Source organism: Chironomus tepperi, unplaced genomic scaffold (genome assembly GCF_022539635.2).
Source record: "Chironomus tepperi strain 1889 unplaced genomic scaffold, CSIRO-AGI_Ctep_v1 contig_34, whole genome shotgun sequence".
Lineage (NCBI taxonomy): Eukaryota > Metazoa > Arthropoda > Insecta > Diptera > Chironomidae > Chironomus > Chironomus tepperi.
In genome coordinates, this window is record NW_027226156.1 from 1,416,575 (window position 1) to 1,439,292 (window position 22,718).

Consider the following 22,718-nt stretch of genomic DNA (forward strand, 5'->3'; position numbering starts at 1 on the left):
AAATCAACTCGATTGTCAAATTTTATGACACACTCAATTTTCGTGTGACGTGGATAAGAGGGAATGACCTAAAAAAGTTTGAATTTTTGAGAGAGATTTTTTTGTCATTATTTACTGAGTGCCGGTGTGATTTGATGACTTTTTGTACATTTTGTCAACTTTTGGGAAGAATTTATGGATTTAGTGCACTTTCAGGCTAGTGTATGGTTGATTTTGGTCGAGTCTAGTAGAGTCTACTCGAGTCTAATCGCATCTAATCGTATCTAATCGAGTCTTATCGAGATTAATCGAGTCTCAAGTCGACCATACCATATTCCATTTCATGCTCTAGTTTCTGAGATGAGAAATTGGTAAATAACACACATTATAACATTCACCGGCACTCTTAACCATGCAGTTACTACAAAATTCATTCATTTTCTTATAGTTTCTTGCAAAACTGTCAATACTATTTTAGAAAAGTGAACGGAATGATGACCTTGATCGTTTCTCACTCTTTGTAAAACTAGTGTGTTGTAAAATATTAAATTTATTTTCTTTGTAGATTTCTTCAATGTGATTTTTATCTTTTGTTCAATATGCTTGAGAATTTTTATGAAATTTTGTGGATTTGTTGGAAATTTTTGTGGTCTTTTAACGATTTTTCAGCACTTTCAATGGCTTCTAAGCTACTTAGTTTTGTAAACATCCAAATTTAGTCAACTAGGTTACAACAATGCTTAAAATTTGACTTTTTTCCACAATTTTTTTTTAACAAATTCATCGACTTTTAGCATAAAACTTCTTAATTTTTCCACAATTTCACTTCAAAATCCACAAAAATAATTCAAAACTCCTCAAAATTCCACAAAATTCATTCAAATTCCAAAAATTCTCACTAAAAACCAAATCAACTTTATTAACAATAATGCAAATCACGTCTTTTTTACACAAAATTGAGATAAATACAAACAAAAATTGTTCGCGACATAAAAATAAATTCTCAATTTTTCTCTAATTTGAGCGACTTTTTCTCTCACAGCTGACGATGCATGGCACGACTTTGTAGAGAAACAACTACGCGGTAGAGGAAATAAATTAGAGAAATTGAGAGAAAATGTATAAATTTGAGAGAGGATTGATATTGAGTATAGTGGGGAGCTTATGGATAGAATGTCTCAATTTTCAGGTTTTGAGGACTATTCTGATTTTTTAGGAATTTTCGATCAATTTTGATGATTTTTGTCACGAGTGGCGTGAAGGTTTGAGCAGTGGTGGGCAACTTGTGAGCTGCAAAGCACTACTGTGAAGTCAAAAATGATTGGAAATGACATGAACTGTAAGCTGTGTGCCGTGACAGTCTAGACTTATGAGGCTACACTACGGTGTGCCGTGAAAAATAAATGGTTACGCACCACTGGGCTAGATTGTCGGCTAATCAATCCTAACATTTCGCTATTCTAGCCTTGTCATGGCTAAATTTGTTTGATTCGCAACATATACATTGTGATTAGGAACATTGCACTGAAACTTGTAAATCAAAGCTTTTATTGTTGTAAGCTTCGATGAATTTTTGAATTTTTCCACAACTGCTTTATTCACCAAAAAGCTCAACATTGTGGAATCAATGTGAATTAAGCTAGTTTATTGAAATTCCAGTATCACACTTGATATTAGAATTTGGCAATCGGTAACCAACGATAGAGTCAGCTTCAGACGTAAACTGAGAGAGGTCATGGATCATTCTTGATCTGTACAGCCAGTGAAGTAAGTAAGTGTTTAAAAAACCAAATTTTCCAAAATTAAATCAATTAAAATTCGCATAAAATTCAAAGCTTTATTTACCCAACTTTATTCCAACCACAAAATGATGCTTTCCTTCTTCTTTGTCGTCACCGCACACAAAAAAAAGAAGTCTCTTTTTCCTTTATCTTGATGATGATGACACTGTGCTCGATTTGCTGTTCACGTTTACCCTCTCAATTGCAACACATGTGTCCCCAGACCGAGGTTGTTTCTTGCTTCCCTTTTCAAATGTTTATGTTGATGATGATGAGAATTTTTTTTTAATATAAAAACTAGTAAAGCTGCTCTTGATAATAAAACAAGTGTGAATGTTCGATTGATTGCGTTTTTTTCAATCAATTCGCAATTCTGTGGAGTTCTTGTGACGATTTTCTGATGGCTGTGAAATGATTTTGAGGAACGAATGTGGATTTTTCCAGATTATTGTCTTTTTTTCTGCAATTTTGTGTCAATTTTCACTTATTTTAATGACTTTATAATCACTTGATCCACCAAAAATCTCAATTAAATCACACTAAAAAATCACAAAAAATCCATCAATTTTTAAAATTCTTCTCATTCCTCCCATCAATCAGCACCACAAAATCAACTAATTAATCACCTTAAATTCAACTACAAATCCAAATAAATCCATTCCATTTCCAATCAATCTTTCTCATTTCACGTTTAATTTTCAACTGAAAATTGAGAATTTTTAATTACAAAAAATCTACTTCTTCTCATTTTTGTGAGGCTTCCTTCTTTTTTTGCCTCCTCCATTTCTTTGTTGAGAGTGTGGATCAACTTTCATAATTGTCGTCGCCGGTATTAGAGCACTTAGTTGTTGTTGTTGTGGATGTTTATTTCTGGTAATTTGATACATTATTGATTTGTAGGTGTTCTTTGACTTGCTGTTTGTTGAGAAATTGCAATGGTTTGTTCACTATTTGCTGTATGGAATGATTTTAATTGGAAATTATGATTCGAGGGACACAATAGGAGGCATAGGTATAGGCATAGGATCCTTTTGGGGTCAATATAGAGTTCTAATGGACTCTGAGCTTTGCCTGACTTCATGCTTTAATTAATAGACATCAACTATGATCTGTAGGTGCTGATTCTTGGTCACGGTCTCTCAATTCTTCAATTCTTCAGGTCTTCAGGTCTCTTGAGGTCTCTTGAGGTCTTTTGAGGTCTCTTGAGGTCTCTTGAGGTCTCTTGAGATCTCTTGAGGTCTCTTGAGGTCTCTTGAGGTCTCTTCAGGTCTCTTTAGGTCTCTTCAGGTCTCTTCAGGTCTCTTCAGGTCTCTTTAGGTCTTTTCAGGTCTCTTTAGGTCTCTTCAGGTCTTCAGGTTCGGAATTCTTTCGATTTATGCCATCCGGAAGTCAAAATCCAGCTCATATCAAGAACTATCATCCCACAACTTCCATTACTATTCACATGATCTCCCATCATCCATAAATTACCATCTCATTACTTAAAATATTAATCAATCATTTAAAATTCCACATAAAAATTCTACAAACAGTTCCTAAACCTGTCACATCCCGTCACACAACGACAACCATTAAAAAGTTGTCAAGTCACCCACACAAATCCATTTTAAATAAAAAAGCAGTAATCCAAACTCAAAGTAGACAAATATTGAAAGTGAAACTTGAGACTTTTTTTTCCTCATATTTCTTTTAAATATTACGCATTTCTTTGTGTCTTTATAACTTCTACTTCCACCATGCAGCAACAACAACAAAAAAAATTCTCTAATTCACTTTAAATCCACCATTCCGGCACCCGTACAACTGCAAATCGATTTGTTAGTCAAGTGGCCTCCATGTACAGGCACAATATACCTCAGTCAGTCACAAATCATAGAATTGAAATGTCACAAAATCATCCGCGAGACTCTCAGTGGCTTCAACTTGACGTTTGTCGTGACTTTTTAGTCGGAAAGTGTGGAAAATTGGGTGATTGTAAATTTGCACATCCAATGACACACGTTGATATTGTGGATAATAAAGTGATGGCTTGCTATGATAGCTTTAAGGGTCGTTGTCGACGTGTCACACCGCCATGCAAATATTATCATCCAACACCGCCATTAATGGATGTTTTAGTTCAACGTGGAAAGAATCATATTGCGATGAAAAATTCAATCCAATTTCCACAACTTTTGAGTGATGTTCAGCAGCAGCAGCAGGTCATGGATGGTCCAACATCATCAAAATGTCAAAAAATTGAAATTGGAAGTAAAAGAAGTGCTGAAATTGTGAATAGTGAAATTCCCATTGAAATGATGTACTTTAAGCGACCAACATTGACGCAAACGGCAATGACAATGCCAATGATTCAAGTGCCATTTATACCGCAGCCTGTTTATCAGCCATCAATACCAATTGTGCCAACTGATCGTGAGTAAAATGTGGGGAATTTGAAAGGGAATCAATTTTATTTGGAAGCTATGCTCAGCTGTAGTTATGCTGGATATGGTTTTCATTTGAATCAGACAGGAAGGCTGACTGCTATGCTTAAGATAGTTCTGCTCAATCAATATTTCAGTCATTGTGTGACTTCAGAAGCTTGACAAGACGACAAACGATGTTAGAAGCACAATAACTTAGCTTGAAGACAGTATCTTGCTGATTGGGGGCTGCAATTGACTTGGTGTCAATCTGGTGCTAAGCTATTCGCGCTTTAGATAGCTACTCGACTTGAGCTAGCTATTCAACTGTTACTGAGTTTGCTCTCTCTATTTGGCTGCTAAATTTGTGCTGTCTGTGTCAAAATTAAAGACTTCCGGACCTAAAACTGATTCGAATTCTGAAGGGAGGCGTGTGAGGATGACCTACTCCCCCACTTCCGGATGAATACCCCAGATTGATGTGATTTGGCGTCAAGTTCCCCTTATTTCGTCAAACTTCTTCATTTTTCTAACCGTAAAGCCTTCATTAAGTGCGTTCGTAATATAAAATCCAGCCAGCCGAGAATCAGAAGCTCCCCTTTTCTTCCCCAACTCCCTTCTCCCCCCTTGCTCACGCAATACCTACATCCCTCATCCCTCCCTAAATGGTACTCCTCAGAGTCCTCCTAACTCTTCCATTTCCACAACCTCAATCAAACAATTTTCAATTTAACTCATAAAATTTAACTTCTTCTCCTTTAACAACTCGTCTGTGATCAACGATAACATTACCCCTTGTAGCATTCACGTTCGTCGTTGATTTTCATGTTTTTCATGACATGGTGAAAGGGTTCCTTCCTATCTGCAACAATTTTCTTGTTCTTGACAATAATCATAAAATAATTTTTCTTATTTCTCTTTTTTTCTCTCTCTCTCTCTCTTTTTAACCTTGCTGCTTGCATGCTTGTGCGCTTTATCACTGCTAAAACAAATAATAAAAATTATGTACTAAATTAAAACAAAATAAAATAAAAATAATTTGCCATGTGTTTGTGTCGTAACACAGCTAATGGGGTTATACCGCTAAATGCTCCGTTTGTTACATACACCGATACTAATGGACAGGTGAATTGACTCTTTATTAATACTTAGATTAGAAATTTTATTTGGTTTTTTTAGGTGGATTTGGATTGATATTGTGTAGATATTGGGGTTTATGGTCGAGGTTGACAATATTGAAGCTATGTCAATTATCAAACAGTAATATTGGGAGCTTAAGGGCATTCAGGTGCCTTCAAATTAGTTCAGGTGCCTTCACATTAGTACAGCTGCCTTCACGCTAGTCTAGGTGCCTCCACACTGATTCAGGTGCATTCACACTGGTTCAGATGTCTTCACACTAGCTTCAATTAGTTCAGGTGCCTTTACATAAGCTTCAAATAGTTCAGGTGCCTTCACAATAGCTTTAAATAGTTCAGGTGCCTTCACACTAGCTTCATATAGTTCAGGTGCCTTCACACTAGCTTCAATTATTTTGCTAATGCTGCCAAATACTCAATAATTGAACATCATAAATGAACGACAAATTAAGCTAAAAACACAAGCTTCAAAGAATCTTAAATATAGCCAATTATCAATTTATCGTGCTATACATAAGGACCAATTTGTCAATTTAATTACCCTTTTTTAAGGCAGGTCTCATAATTTAATCCTTTTAATTTTTAATTGAACACGTTTTAAAAATAACTCAGACGGATGAATAAGTTGAAGATGTTTTTAAACTAATTGAATCAAGAATACTCGGAAATAATGTAAACATCTTGACATTAATCTACACCTTTTTTTCGGTGGAGGCAACTTTGTAAGGCTTGATGAAAAATTGATGAATTTTTGAATGTTAATTAAAATTGAATAATTTATTTGAATTTTTAACTGTCTTTTTAATTTTAAATTTTCACTTTAGATTCTTGACAACTTGCCGGTGTGTCAGGACTTCAACCGGAACATGTGTACAAGGATTAATTGCAAATTTGTGCATCTTTTGGACCGTAAGTCTTACAATTCCTCTTTATCCATCAACCTTAATCTAGAGTCTATTTCTAATTATAGCAAAGAAGCTTGAAATCCACGAACATCGAGTCGCAGTCTGTCGTGATCATGCAAATGGCATTTGTCGTCGTCAACAATGCAAATATTATCACATTCCGATTCAACTTCCACCAGCAACTCACATGTTGTCGGCAATTCATGGTCCATGAAATTGGAGGTGCAGATCGACTATCTACATGGTTGATTGAAGGATGTAGCAGAGCTTGACTCAATTTCATATAAAATTCTAGTCAACTTTATAAAATTCAGTCAAATAAATCCAAAAAATATGAAAATAAAATTTTTAATTTCTTAATTAATATTTATCATTTTACCTCGAAATCTCACGAAAAAGTAAATTTTATTAATTATAAAGACATCATCCAACTAAATTCGAATTCCACAGATCCTTGAAAATCTGAATGCCAAATTAACTTTGAATCTCGCAGTCTTCTATTCGGAGAAATTTCTCTCGTCCCGCATTTCATTTTCCATCATAAAACGTGTCACATTAAATCATCGTCGAGTATTTTTTTTTTGTACTTTTTTCTTCTTGGCGTTCCTTAATTTAATCAGTAAGTCATTTGTTTGTTTACTGTTATTATAATGTGAAAATGTTTAAATAAATGGGAGATTCTAAGGGTAAGTTAGATTCTGACTTATTGATAGTCAAGTAGATGATCAAATTGGATAAATGTTATGAAATAATGCTCTAACCTTGAATTTCATTGATTTCAAGTCTAATTTTAGATAATTTCTAGGAATGATGATTGATTTATGCTGTTGCCACTTTTTTCTATGATAAAAATAAGTTTCTGATACAGATTATCTTAATATGGAGCTAAGAAAGTGATTCAAATTTTCGAGGTGAGGAAAACATTACCGCCATTTCCAATTTTTACTAAAAACTCAAATTTTAGAAATTTAAAACATTTATATATAAGAAATAACTACAAAAAAATAAAAATAAATTCAAAATTTAAAAATAACCTCAAAATCTTCCCAATTTTTAAGAATTTCCCACCCCACGACTCCATCAGACCCCTCAATATCCATCATCACATCTCCATCAAGCATCTTTATCATCGTTATAAATAACCTACAAGATAACCTCATATATTCAACAACAAACGTCATAACAAATAGCAGCCGCAGTATTCCTTTCATAGCAGCAAACATCACTAATAATAGCAGCGAAGCACCAACATAAAATAACTGAATAATTATAATCGTAAGCAATCCCCCACGCAACTAAACTCGATTTTATTTTCAATGATATTACGTGAATGGATGATGAGATTGAAAAATAAAGCATAAAAGTTTTAAATTGACTTGCTTGGTATTTTTAGAGTAATGAGAGTTTTATATCCGAAGGCATATTGATGATTTGTCGAGCTGCTTGAGATAGATTTGATGTCATTTTGTGGGTGAAATTTAATGTCAATGCTAAATGATTCTGCACTTCTTAAACGAATTAATATGAAATAATGCTCTAACCTTAAATTTGATTGATTTAAAGACTAGTTTGAGTGGAAATTCAAAATTTTTGATGGATTCATGTTTTTGCCACATTTTTCTATGACATAAATTAGAATCTGGTGTAGATTAGATAGATTTGAGGTCAAGAGAGCGATTTAAACTCTCGAGGTGAGGATGAATAAAGGATGAATAACCGCCATTTTGAATTTGGCATATGAATATGCAGCTCATACTTGATATTACATGAATATTCATAGCTACTAAGCTTTTAGCTCATAAAACTGAATGCAAGTCATGAAACTACAAAAAGCTACAAAATTTCTCCCAAAATAGCTTCAATAACTCTAAAATTTACAATTTATTCCACTCAAAAGTACAGTTGCACATTCAATGTCCAGCACATGTACATCACAAAAAAATCCTTTTAAACCCCATAAATTGACTACAACTCGTCCACTTAACTTTATGTCACTCTTCGTAAACGACAAAACCCTCCCATGTGAATTTTTATCTGCAGCATATCCTCCCACCACACAACTCTCATCATATAAAGCAAAACTATCACTCTTCTCCTAATAAATGAGATACTAAATTAAATTTTTTTTTTAGGACTTGGCATTTTGTGACACAATAAAATAATCACAGATCGATGATGACGATGATGATGACCTTCTTAAATCCTATAGATTAAGTTTACTGGCAGATGCTGAAAAAATGTTTACTTTTTTGTGGGTCAACGGGGCAATTGAATTAATTCTAATAGCCTTTGAGACTGTTGACCGAGTGCAGAAATGCTCACGCAATTTTATTATTGAATATTTTGGTGTTGTGTGGTTGAATTAAGGACTTTGATTGATTAGGTTAGTATGATGTGAAGGGGTTGATGGGGGTGGGGTGGTGGACTCGAGATTCTGGAACGATTTCTATCGATCATTATTCCATAAATGCTGAACGTTTCTAGAAATTTCCCACAATTCAACTCACATTACAGGCTTCTTCCCCATTATTTACAGACATTTCCATCCAAAACTCCCACGCGGTGTTAAAAATTCATGTAATCTCCAAAAATGCCTTCCTTTTTGATTGCCTTTAAAAAACCCACAAACATGCTTTCCCTTAAAGAAAAGAAATCAACAGCAAATGTAAAACGATACAAAAATGGAGATCCTTTTTATTTTGAGGTGTCCTCAGGTGTACATCTGTGAAAACATGAGAGCTTACCGCTGAGGGAAAACGGAAGATTCATGAAGATTGTCAATATAATTTCTTTAAAAAAAGGGCCACAAAAAATTGTTGAGGAAATGTAATTGTGAGGAAAAGGAGGAAAAGTCGTTGGCTTGACATTCATTCATAATTTCCATTTTTGAGGATTAGGATGACGTTGTGTTGGCTGGTTAGGGGGGAAAATTATGCATTTTAAGGTGCTTGAAGATACTTGAGATTTTAAACTTTAGTGTGAAGACACCTGAACTTTAGAACTCTAGTGTGAAGGCACCTAAACCTCAAAAACTTTAGTGTGAAGGCACCTGAACCTCAAAAATCTATTGTGAAGACACCTGAACCTCCAAATTGTATTGTGAAAGCACCTGAACCTCAAAAACTCTAGCGTAAAGACACCTGAACAATCTTCCTCAAATCCCCTTAACCACTTCCATCATCTCAATCGTCCATCCTTCCTTTATATCAATAATTCTAAACATCAGAATAAACATAAACTTTTTCCCATAAAAAAAGAGACTCACAACTGTCATCATAATTTTCATCATCCGCTTAGGGTTTCTGATGCCGTTAACAAAAACGGAAAACGGGCCGTTTTTTTGAAAAAATAAAAACGGAAAACGGCCGTTTTTTGCTAGCCGTTTTTCCGTTTTTTAATATGACTTTTTTCCTGAATTTTTTGAAATTTTTCAAAAATTTATTTAATTTTTCGACTCAAAAAAATTTTTTAATTAAAAATTTAAATTAAGAAAATTAATATTCGTCAAGTTTTTAGCCTGCGGTACACTTTTAGAACTAAATTTTTCATATACATATTTTGGCAAATTAAAAAGGACTTCAATTTGAATGTGACGTATTGTTTCGGTACTAATAAAAAAACGGACCCGTTAACGGCCGTTTTTCGGAAAAAAACGGAAACGGCCGTTTTTTAAAAATGCCGTTTTTCAGAAACCCTACATCCGCTCCATTGATTTTTTTTCTCTCTGCTCAAGATATAAAATTCAAAACACGGAAAATTGTTGAGGAAGTTTTCGATGAAAAACAGGAAAAGAAAACAAAAAAAATTTGTAAAAAAGAGATATTTTATGGATATCACCAAGCAATTGGAGGAGATTTGATGACATGAAGCTAATCAGATTAATGTAGGACAATGATGATGAGATTGAGAGATTTTTTTAAATTTATGGTGTTTATGTTAAGTGTTATTAGGTAGAATAATCTTAGTGATAAAATTCAAATTGGGATAGGGAATGCTTTATTTGTTAAGCATGTTGAGGTGTAATTTTGATTTTAAGAGATTTGGGGACTTTTTAAAGCATGGATTTGTTGTGTTGCTCTAAAACAGTATTGATCTTAAACTTACGTGCATGTCAATACTGGGATTGAAAACTGTAGTGATAGCTAGAGCTTAAGTCCGATTCCTTTTCCTTGTTCAGACATTTTCCTGTCAAAAAACACAAATCTCAAGATTTTAACTAGTTGCATAGTTAATTACATAAACATGCAACAAATGTATCAATAAAATCACTTAATTTGAAAAAAAGAGCAAAAATTTTTGAATGTTTTTTAATAATGCTCTAACCTATTTTTGGATGATATCTCAGGCATTTTAAGTAATTTTTGAATGAAACTTTTTCTATCTGTCTCTTGCCATCTTTTTACATCTAATTTAAGTAAATCTTATCAATTTAGACTTTAAGTGCAATTTGGATAAAAACTTTTTGAGGTGACACTGGTGAAAATTTTGTTTTAATTTCTGAAATTTCAAATATGTTTAAGTGCAGAAATTGTATTTGATAAAGAACTTTTTGAGGTGGGACAAAATAGCGGCATCAAAGATAGGAGTTCGTTTCTACATGCACTGGATACAGAATGAAATAAACAACACCCAATGACAAGCAACAATACTCCAATGTATAAACAATTCATATAACAACAAATTAAGCAACAAAACTCCAACAAGACAGGATCAACAAATAAATCACATGATTACGCTTCCTTAATGAATAAATCATAACTTTAATTCACACAAAAAAAAGTCACACAGCAGCATCAAGCAAAATAATCCCATTCATAAAAAAAAGTACCAAACAAGTTTTTCATTGCCATAGAAATTTTTCCGCGAATTTCCATTATCATCCCAACTTTTATTTCCACAAACAAAAGTTACTCCAAAAAGCCAACAACAAAATAAATTTTCCACGAAAAGCTTTTCTGCTGACTTTTTTTTCAGTGAAAAAAAAAAATGAGAAACACAGCACATTTTTCGATTACACAATGTTTACAAAATCATAGAAATGCGCCTACAACAGCATGCATGTGCTATGCCAATGCGCATGCTCAACGATAACTGATAATATGAAAATATTTTGAGAGTTTAAGGGGAAAAAAATGATAATTTTTCACGAGGGTTGAGAAATTCGTTAAAAATGAGAGAGTAAAAAAAGTTCCATTCGGGGGGTCGGTGGATGTCTCAACTGAACATGTTCGATAAGTGACGACGAGCAGGCCAAAGATATAAGAACGAAAAAAATTTCCATCGCGAAATCATCAAATTTTGTGGAAATTTTATTAAATTTTACATAATTAATTGCACCATAATGTGCACAAAGTCACGTCACACGGGAAGAATTACGGCAAAATTGACTTTATAGTCGCGATTGTGTAAAATTTTTAAGGTGAAAAATTGAAAAAAAATTCATTTTTTTTTCAGAGAGGAAAAAAATTTCATTTTTTTTTGGAGAGCCTTTATAGGGATTGAAAAATATTGTAAATTTTATTTAAGTCAAAACACGGCAGCTGAACGGATGTTGAAAAATTTGTGATAAAAAATTGTTAAAATTTGATAAATTTTGTGTCACATATGTGGCAGCTTAATTGTAATCTGTCGTGACATTCTCAAGTCAAAAAATGGATTTTTTTGTGAATATTTGAGAGAAATTCATGAAAATTGTTGAAATTTTGTGACAAAAAGTGATGAAAAGTTGACAAATTTCAAAAATTTTGTCAGTTTTCAACCTGAAAATGCCAAAAAAGTGACAAAATAGTGCAAAATTCACTCAAAAAATAGAAAAATTTATGTGAAAAAAATCGAAAAAAAGTCAAAAAAAAAGAGAACAAGAAAAAATATTGAACGACTTGAAAGAAGAAAAATGAGATTGAAAAAAGTTTTTTTTTTGTGAGCAATTAGGAGTGCACAATGTGAGATATAAAGGATACAATGTTAAAGAGAAAGTCCTGTTGGAATTTAAAATGAGATTAATGAGGAAATTTGATGTTATTTTAATGTAAAAGTGCTGTAAAATTTAGGAATTTTGTGGGAAAATGCAGGATTATTGAGGAGTTTTAAGGAAAAATGCAGGAAAATTGATGAATTTTGTGAAAAAATTGAGGAAAAATCGGCAAAATTTGAGAAAATTCTGTCAAAAATTGATCAAAATTCAACAAATTTTGAACATTTTCTCCGAAATCTTCGCAGTTTGGTTTGTTCCTAACCATTAAGCCTTCCTAACCATCAACCCCTCCTAACCCTATACGCATCTCCCCCGCAACCCTCATTACCTCCCCCAATTCTTCCACCCAAATGTGCATTAGATCCACAAAACAATCCAAAATATCAACAAGACACATGTTTGATGTGTTGTGTCCAAAAATAGAATTAATTTGAGTTGCGTGTGCATATTAAAGTATATTTCCGATAAGGTCTATGACACATGTTTTATATTTACCAGTAATGAGATATAGAAATGATAAATATTGGACAAGAAGTGATTAAATTTAGTTAATAATTAATGGTGTTATTGGGTTTGGAGTTGGAGATGGAGATGAGTTGGGGAGCTTGATGATGGTTGGATGGGATTGTTGTGATGTGTACAAGGACTATTCTCAAGCTTCTCGGGGTTGGGTACATGTACTTGGTAGTTTAGCTTGGGAGTCCATGATATATCCTAAATAGCACAAGTAGATTAATCAATCCCAAAGTAGGCACCAGGACGACATGAGCTTGGTCCGACATGTACCAAATCCGGCATCAAGTCAGAATTAGGCTAGTCTAGCTGATCAATTTGCCGATTTGTGAAAATCAGGACTCATTGCAATTGATCTTTGATATAGAAGGTGAGGTCACCCTTCTTACTTGAGTATGGCCCAGATGCTCTCTTAAGTACTGCAAATTTTGACCTTATTTCCCCCAAAATGAAGTGAAAATTGTTAAACAGAACCAAAAAAATCAGTTAAAAAAGTGCTAAATAATTCAACCAAAACTGTCACAACCTTTATACATAAATCTTTCATTTCCTTTTACCAAAGAGGTGTTCATTAACAATATGTCATGAACCAGCAATCAACCAGGGCGTCGTCATCATCGAATTTGACAGCAATTTAGGTGCAAGACATGAGAAATATTTCCTCATGAATTTTTAATTAATTTTAAAAATCATTTTCAATTCGTGTTCGTTCATATCGAATGATTTATGCTGTAAAGAGCTAGTCTCAAACTTGCCAATAACTTTGTACATTATTGATCATATTCAAGCTACAATAAAGTCAAGTCGAAAGTTTTCCACTTAAAAGTCTCTGTTCAATGAATTTGAAAGTTTCACATGAGGACGGTTCCGGTTCGGGTAATAATTGCCTGATAAGAATTTTTTTCGTTTTTCCTTTCAATTTCCCACTCGAGATAATTTAGCAACAAGAAAAATTCCATAAAACAATTCATAAAATGATACAATTTCAATTTGTTCTGCTGCTTTTGGGGGGACGTTCAGTGGTTACGGTATGGGATCCTGCAACATTCCCTTCAATACTTCGTCACCTTTCACGCTTTCTTAACCTACCCGGTGTACCCTACCCTACCCTTGCCGACTCTAACCTACTCTGTTCTACTCTGCCCTACTCTGCCTTACTCTATCCTACTAAACAAGAATATGCAAAGCCATTTTAGATTACACCATCTCCCTTACTCCACCCTCCCTTTAGCCCAAGGGTAAATAGCATAGGGTGAAGTGCAGTGACCTGGAATAGTTCTAAAGATGACTAAATTCCATTCTTCCGTCCCATAACCAGTCAACGACCCCCCAATTCTTCTTTTTTCCACTTATTTCTTGGATCAAATTCAAGAATTTTCTTCTTAATTTTCAATAAAATAAGTTTTATTTATTTTGTGTATTGTCGGATGCGGAAAGGCGAGGTTCAATAATAAAAAAAAGACACAATAAACGATCATGACAAAATATGATTTTTATTCCAAAAGGATCGATCTGATTTGAGTCAAATTTGTGGGTATGGATGTCAGTAAAGATTTTGGATTTGATTTGGTTATATGCTTACTTACATCGTTGATTGTATTGGTCAAGTGTGATCCATGGCATGCCTCAGTTAGCGTCTGAAGTTGGATCTGTCGCTGGGTACCGCTAGTCAATTCCTAATACTGCATTTGCTTCTATCCAGGAGTTCTTTGACAATGATATTCTCGGAATTTTCGATATTCAGCCTGCTTTAAGGCATAAAATTCAGAATAATCATCACTAAGACTGTCAATTTTGGGACTAAAATGCATTAAATCCCAAGATTGATCCCGAAATTGAGTGTCATACTCAATACATCCTTAACTTTGGGGTCTAGATCATCAATAGAGTTGGGGGAGGGGACAAGGCTCAGGTTGACTCATGAACACGCTCCTGCTCCCCCTTAACATCCCTTACATCACTTCCAAAACTCCTAAAATTCACCCAAATTTCACTTACACCAAAGAAACTTCTTGACAAACTCATTCGAGACTTCTTCATCCACCAAAAAAAAAAATACAAAGAAGCTAGCCTCATCTGCAGCACTGCTGACGTCAAAGTTTCTACTTCATTACAAAGTCAAATCAAGCTGGCTGCGAGGCAGTCAGACTACTTTGTTCGTTGACATTAATCCATTCAATACTTTTTTTATCGTCACCAAAAAAAGAAGGCCCTCAAAAATGTCTTCTAATCTTACATGCTCGACTCAAATTTCAAGGACATTTCAAATTTTGTGACATAGAAAGTCACTCGAGGGGTTGGCACATGATACCCCACATTTTTTGCAATATTTTGTTGCCTTTGAATATATCAAGGATATAGAGTCGTCTTACGATTGAGGTTTACACGACCTTCGTTACAAAAAATCCATAAATCGATTCCATTTCTGTTTTTTCGTATTTTTTTTATTAAATAATAGTCGTGCAACTTCTTCTTGTGCAAGCCTGAGTATGTCTACAAAAATGATATTTTATTGCGTAATTATGGAACCGAAATTGAGACAATTAAAATTGATAATTGAGCAGTTTTGTTCCTTTAAAATTGATTGCATTTAATTGAATTGAAAAATTTAAAATTTGTTTATGAATAATTTTTAGGTCACGCGGTTTTTATGTAGTAGACATGAGACTGCTGTTGAGGGGTGAATACTAATGAGAGAGTTTAAGGATAAATTGGTTGGGAAATTTTTTTGTGTTCAGTAAGCTAGTCGAATGCATGATTTTTTGAGTCATTTTTCATTTGAGAGATTTGCATATGAATTTTTGAAATGCTGTCAAAATTTAAAAATGCTGTCAAAAGTTAAAAATGCTGTCGAATTCCAAAAACTCTATCAAATGATAAAAATGCTGTCAAATATCAAAAATTCTGTCAAACTTCAAAAATGATGTCAATTTTCAATTATTCCAAAATCAACATTCCAAACCATCTTCGCAATTCCTGCAAATCAATTATTTTATTGCTATTCGTTCTACCTTTAATGTTGCATAATTATAGTAATTTTATCGGGCTACAATATCACTATTGCCACCAATTAAGTAGATTGAATTTAATTAAGTCATACCAATGCAAAACTTATAACCATTTAGTAAGATTAGTGTTATTAAGAAGCATATTACATGAATTTTATAGCAATTGGCTTGTTTTGTTGCACTTTTTTGCGGTCTACAGACAAAACGGTTGAGTTAATTATTGATGGGAAATTGTGGAGCATTTTTTGAAATTTGACAGCATTTTTAACATTTGACAGCATTTTTGAAGTCTGACAGCATTTTTAACTTTTTAGAGCACTATTGACATTTGACAGTATTTTTGAAATTTGACAACATTTCTAACATTTGACAACATTTTTCAAAATTGACAGCATTTAAGTTTCTATATGCAAAATTCTTATCATGATCTTAGACAAATTTCACTAAAAATTCAATTAAAAAATGATTTAAAATTCAAATTAAGATCTCAAATTAAACAATTAAGACAAACTTTTACATAAATAAATTTATAAAATTAAGGATGCATTCCTAACAAGCTCACAAAAAGCAGCACATTGAATCTCAATTTACATCAACTGCAATTTGGTCCAATCAACAATTTTCATGAATTTAAAATAACAAAAAAAGTTAAATTTTTATTAAATTTTAAAAATATTTTATTAGAAATTCGAGTGTGCAGCAATTGCGTTAAGCAACGGACACAACAATAAATAAAATTAGTATAAAAATTTAAAAAAAAAGTTAAAAAAAGTTTTTTCAAGGATGTGAAGTAACAAAAACAAATAAAAAAAGCATGTAGATAGTTCAAAAAGCTGTTCAAAAAGCTACAACAACAACAACAACAAACTTTATTTCTCACTTCATTAGTGCTTTAAGTTTGAGTTTTGGATTAAAAATAGGAAAAGTTAAATAATTATTGATTTGTGAAGGCAACGGTGGCAATTTTGAGGACGGAAAAATGAAACGGAAGAAAAGTCGTGAGATGAACTCAAAATTGACATAAACTTTGGTGGACGTGGACGGAATTTGGACTAGTTTGACAATTTTGATAGTGGAAAATAGTGGAAAAATTGTTAAAAAATTATGATAAAAAATGATAAAAATTTACAGCAATTCTGGAGAAAAAAGTGAAAATTTAACAAAATTGTGCAAATGGAATCAACAGAAAAGTGAAATTTTGACAACATTTAGATAGTTTCGGGATAAAATAGAACTAGAAACAGTGAATTTAGTGCTTGCGACCACAAAACTGTGAATAAAAGTGAAAAATTGAGTGAAACTTTGAAAAAACTTGACTAAAAATTTAAAAATCTTCAAAAAATCCAAATAATCTTAAAAATTTATGAAAATTCCACCAAAATCCCTGAAAAATAGCCAGAAAATCACAAAAAAAAGTCAAAATTTTGGGAAATTCTACAAAAACCAACAAAAATTTCCAAAATTTCAAATCAACAAAAAATCGTTAACATTTCACTAATAATCTCCATAAAACCACAAAAAAATCAAGAAAAATTGTGAAAAATTCACAACAATTCTCAAAAATTCCCAAAAAAATCCAAAATTTCATCGAAAATCCACAAAAATTCTTCATAAAACTACAAAATTTACAAAAATTCCAATAAAATCCAAAAGTTAACCAAAAAATCCACAAATTATTCAAAAATCCAACAAATTTTCACGAAAATCGTCAAAAAATCACCAAAAAATCCTTCAAATTCAAATGAAAATTCCATCACGAAAACCAAAAATCCACCAAAATCCCGCCTGTAGATAAAATTTTATCAAATGTTATAGAATTAAATTAAATATTAAACTTAAACTTAACATAATCCACGACTATAAAAGGAAATAAACAAATGAAAAGCTTTATCTAGGATAATCAAAATAAATTTAACAATTTTTTTCTTAATTCTATCAACGTTGACAAATTTAACATTTTTTTGAATTTATATCAAAATACGACAAAATAATAGTAATGATATTGTGGAAAATAGCTTAAATGGATATAAAATTTAGAGTAAATGTGAGCATTTATTGATGGAAAATTTATGAAATTTATGGATAAATATTGAGAAAATATATTGAAAATTGTGGAAAAATTCAACAAAATTTCAACAAAAGGTCAAGAAAACTTGTTGAAATTCTGGGAAAATAGTGAAAAATTGAGGATAAATTGAGGATAAATTGAGGAAAATTCACTAAAATTCTTCGAAATCTTCGAGAAAATTCGGTAAGAATTTAAGAAAATTCTTCGAAAATTAAAAGAAAAATTAAAACAACTTTTTAAAATTTTAACGGAAAATTTGAAATAAAATCTTAGAAAAATCTACAAAACAAAAATTTAAAAAATTCATCTAAAAAAAATTCAGGGAAATTTGTTAAAAAATTTAAATTTTTTTGAAAATTCAGGAAAATTTATTAAAAATTTCAAGTTTTTTCTTTTGAAAATTCAAGAACATTTTAATAAAATTCCTTAAAATTTTCAAAAAAATTACATTAAAATTAATCAAATTTTGCAAAAAATCGTCAGTTTCCATTTAAAACTGAACTGCGGAAAACTCATCAATTTTCCCATAAAATCATGCAAAAATATCAAATTAAAAATCAAAAAAAATATTAAAAAATTAAAATAAATTCACAAAAATTAATTCAATTTTTTCAACATAAATCCACAAATTGCTTCAAAACCTTTAAAATACAGCAACAACAAAATTGAAAAAAAAATTGACGTCAATGTCAGTAAATCTACAAAGTATCAGCAACAATGAAGCTGTTGCAGTTAATTAACATTTTCTGATGGAAAAATTGCAAATGTGGAAAAGTTTTCCATAAAAAAAAAAAATTGACAAAGTCGATTGCTGTTGAAGGTGTCCGAGCAGCACAGGTTGGGTCGTATAATCCGGTTCCAGGTCGGTGTGATTCTAGGCTCCCAGATTTATTGAGAACCGACGTCAAGTTAGAGTCAAATCGACTTGTGATCCGATTTTCAGCTATTTCTATGCCGTGTGCTTTCAAGAAGAAGGATTTGAGAGTCAAAACCCCTCAACTACCCTTCTGTCAAGCACCTAACTGATTCTGACCCAATTCTCCCATCACCATTCCCAGAAAAATCCCTGGAAAGCTTCAATTGTTAATCAATTCAATGAATATTAAAATTCTCAAAAAATGAAGCTCATTAACCGTTAATTTCAATTTAATTTCTGATTAACAATATGATTTTTCACTTAATTAATCAGATTTCCATCACATATTCATTCATTGGTTGTTGTCTGTTGTCTGTACCTGTCGACTGATTTTCATTACATTGTTTTACAACTCAATATGAGCACTTTGTGTGATATTGTGGATGGCGATGATTTTTTGCATGTTGTTATGGGACTGGGTGGTCATTGCTGAGTGATATAGGTGAAGCTGGGTCCGATAGGGCTGTTAAGGCTCTGTTAAGCCACTTTAATTGGTATTAAATGAAAAGACGACCAAGCAGAGCCACATGACAGTCAAATGAAGCCATATGGACACTAAATGAAGGCGGCTTCCATTAAGTGGTAATAAATGGGGATCATCAGTGTCTTATAGGCTCCGTGGTGGAGCCTTCTTCATTTGTGTCGCTCGGGAATGTCTGAAACACTCAAATTGTCAATTTTGACAAATTCTCAATGATTTTTTTAGAAAATTTTCCTGAATTTTTCGGCCAACCCCTTTCAATCTCCTAATTTTCTCCATCAATTCAACCAGATAATCAACAAATCTCATCAAAGCAACCAAATAAAATTCAAATAAATCTCAGCAACCACAAAAAATAATCAAAAATGAATCAAAACAAATCAAAATTCACACTCAAGTCACCAAAAACAATTCAAAAGTTGACAAAAATTAGCCAAGACGACCCCCAAATGCACAATTAACCCAAAAGAATAAACGTCTATCAAAAAAAGTAAAATAAAGGATAATCCACATAAAATAAAAGTAATTAAAGTGAATAAACAAAACAGCGAAACAAAACACGTAAAAAGGAACAAGAAGAACCGGATTACACGACGACGACGACAACAAAAAAAAAAAAAAAACAAAAATAAATAAATAAAAAAAAAGTGAGCGAGAATTTCATAGGAAATAAGGAGGAGACAATAACATGTCACTGTTGAATGTTACAGGTAAGAATGCCGCATTTTATTACTTATTTGTTGTTGGGAATGAACAATCTTTGCGAATCTTAAGGACTTTAGGATGCTTTTAAGTAAATAACCTCAAAAATTTGATCAATTTTCGTCACATAACCTAAAAAATTTGATAAAATTTTGTCACATAACCTCAAAGTTCTGATAAATTTTTGTCACATAACCTCAAAATTTTGATCAATTTTTGTCAAATAACCTCAAAAATCTAACCGATCCTTGGCTCCTAACCTCAAAATTCGAATCGATTCCTAACCACAATTCCCACATCCAATCCTCCTTTTTCTCACACATCTATTTACAAAATATTCCCCAACAAATCCTTCATTTTTAATTTAGAATCTGTTCCAAAAAGAATAACTTTAACCCAGACATCCGGCTCAAGACCGGGCATTTAATCTAGATCAACAATCCCTTTTCAAAAGTTTCTTCTCTTTATTCGGACTTTTCATTTTACCTACATACATAGCAGCAGCAAAAAGCTTTTTGTTGTCTCGAAAAAAAAGAGAAGAAGCTGGATCCAACACAAAACAAGTTGATTTGTAGTTTTGGATGTGAAATGGAAGTGCATTTATTTGTGGATTGAGAGAAGGATGTTTGATTTAGTGTGCTTCGGACTTCTCAGTCGTATTGGTCCTCTTCGGAATTCTTCGGTTATCATCAGTCTCGTTCGGGTATTCTCGGTTTTGTTCGGGTATTCTTGGTCTCGTTTGGGTATTCTTGGTCTCTTTCGGATAATCTCAGTCTTCTTCGGTCTTCTTCGGCCTTCCTCGATCTTTTTCGGTCATCTTCGGTTTTCTTCAATCTTCTTTGGTCATCTTCGGTTTTCTTCAATCTTCTTTGGTCATCTTCGGGTCATTTTCGGGTCATCTTCGGTCTTCTTCGGTCTTCTTCGGGTCTTCTTCGGTCTTCTTTGGTCTTCTTTGGTCTTCTTCGGTCTTCTTCGGCTTTCTGTCTTCAATTCCAATTGTATCATATCAAAATACAGTTCCAAAGCTCATCCCTACTATACCCAACCTACACAAAGAGACAAACCACCTCCATAAAGCACCAATCTTTCAAAAAATCACCCAAAAATAATTCGTGTTCATTATAAAACTGCGATAAATTTTAAATCTTGTTCTACTTTGTTAATGCTGGCAACAAAAAAAAAAAAAAACGATAATTGCCTCTTCATTTTTTCCTCTCCTTCTCTTTTGTCTAAAGCATTGTTGTTGATGAAATAATAAAAACTTTAAAGATTTCCCTCCAAACTATCTCGTTCCAAATAAAAAAAGCAGCAAAATATTGATCGCTTGTTGTGTTCTTCATGAACTGCCAAAATAAATAATGAGAGTAAATAAAGGAAAAAAAAGCACAGATTTTCATTATTTGCATTGCAATTCTCATCTCTGATATTATTATTGTTATCGTAGCCGTTGAGGTGACAAAGGTCGGTAATTTGTGGCGTCAGTTAATATATTCTGTTATAGGGTTGTGGTGGGTATGGGTGGGATTTGCAGATTTGTATTGACATACCTTGAAATTTTCTTAGATTTTGTGGTAATTTTTGCAATTTTTGCATGCATAAGGTTTGAATTAACAGCAATTTGGTAGAAAAAATTGATATTTTACCCCGGGGCGGAGTCAGGGGGGAGTGGATAGAGGGTTAGGGGAGGTCAACCCCTTCCCCAATTTTGGAAAATCTTCTTCGTATTTCTATGGCGTTTTGTTCCTAAAATCCCAAAACCTCACATAAATTGTTGCATTCCATACATTACCCCATGCCACCCCCACCCTGACCTAACCTCAAATTTTCCGAATTTTAATTTGAATAAAAAGTTTAATTAAAAAATCAAACAAATTTAAACAAAATCGCTGATTAAAATTTTCTCTCATTGTGTCGTTGCAACAATCCATCCAATTTTATATTCATTTCTTCAATTATCTCTAAAATGAATTCATAATGCACAGCTTTCAGTCGCTGTTCAGCAACGATGACTAAGTTTTTTTTTCTTCTCCTACTTCTGATTTTAATTTCCATAAGATTTAACTGCATTATATGAAGGTGTTGTGATGATTTTGTCAGGAATTTTGAGTGGGTTTTGGGAGGGAAGTGGGCAAATATTGAGAAAATCTGGCAACATAGCCTTGACTATGAGAAATTGGCAACATAGCCTGTCAAATTTGAAAAATTTTGAAAGAAAATCTGGCAACTAAGCATAAACTTTGTGAATTTTGCGATGAAGTCAGGCAACATAGCCAAAAATTGAGGTAAAATCAGGCATCATCGAAAGTCAAGTTTGAGAATTTGCTATAAAATTTGGCAACATAGCCTCAAATTTTAGTGAATTTTGTATAAAATCTGACAACAAAGCCTCAAATTTGAGTAATTTTGAGACAAAATCTGGCAATAGATCCTCAAAGCTCAAAAAGCCTCAATTTTGAGAGAAAATCTGGCAACATAGTCAAAAAAATCACAAAATCATCCTAAAATCCAAAAAAAGCTCTTTCAACTTTTTTTATTCTATTGAAAAGACGATGAAAAACTAAAAAAAAAATATAAAAACTTTTCATGCATTTTAATCGAAGAATTAAAAGAACTAAAGCTTATAAGGTAGGAAATCGCACAAGCTAAACTAAATGCAGAATCATAATCGAGTTGATCTTGTTTACTCAGAAATTGAAGTTTATTGTGCTCTATAAAATAAAAAAGTACAAAAAATATGCTGTGCTGGACATTTTTTAATGCAGTTCTTAATGATGGCTATTTTTATGATTTTCTGAAGCGGAACTGCGGTAGGAAAAATGTTGAGAGTTTTGTTGAATGAGTTTGGAATGG

At 32.7% G+C, this 22,718-nt stretch overlaps 2 protein-coding genes across 7 annotated transcripts in view; both read left to right on the forward strand.

Moving 5' to 3' along the window:
• Positions 1-2,911: 2,911 nt before the first annotated feature.
• On the forward strand, positions 2,912-6,505 carry LOC139096500 (muscleblind-like protein 3). Its single transcript, XM_070648229.1, has 4 exons — positions 2,912-4,172; positions 5,229-5,287; positions 6,126-6,210; positions 6,272-6,505. The coding sequence occupies exons 1-4, from the start codon at positions 3,596-3,598 to the stop codon at positions 6,418-6,420; spliced, it is 870 nt and encodes a 289-aa protein (XP_070504330.1). The 5' UTR covers positions 2,912-3,595; the 3' UTR covers positions 6,421-6,505.
• An 11,309-nt stretch (positions 6,506-17,814) lies between these two features.
• unc-13 overlaps positions 17,815-22,718 on the forward strand; it is a 115,878-nt gene continuing 110,974 nt past the window's right edge. For all 6 annotated transcript variants that reach the window (XM_070646719.1, XM_070646753.1, XM_070646727.1 and 3 more), the window contains exons 1-2: positions 17,815-17,952; positions 19,458-19,876. In XM_070646719.1, the coding sequence (XP_070502820.1) occupies positions 19,855-19,876 (22 nt within the window). In that variant the 5' untranslated portion in view covers positions 17,815-17,952; positions 19,458-19,854. The remainder of the gene's footprint in view (positions 17,953-19,457; positions 19,877-22,718) is intronic.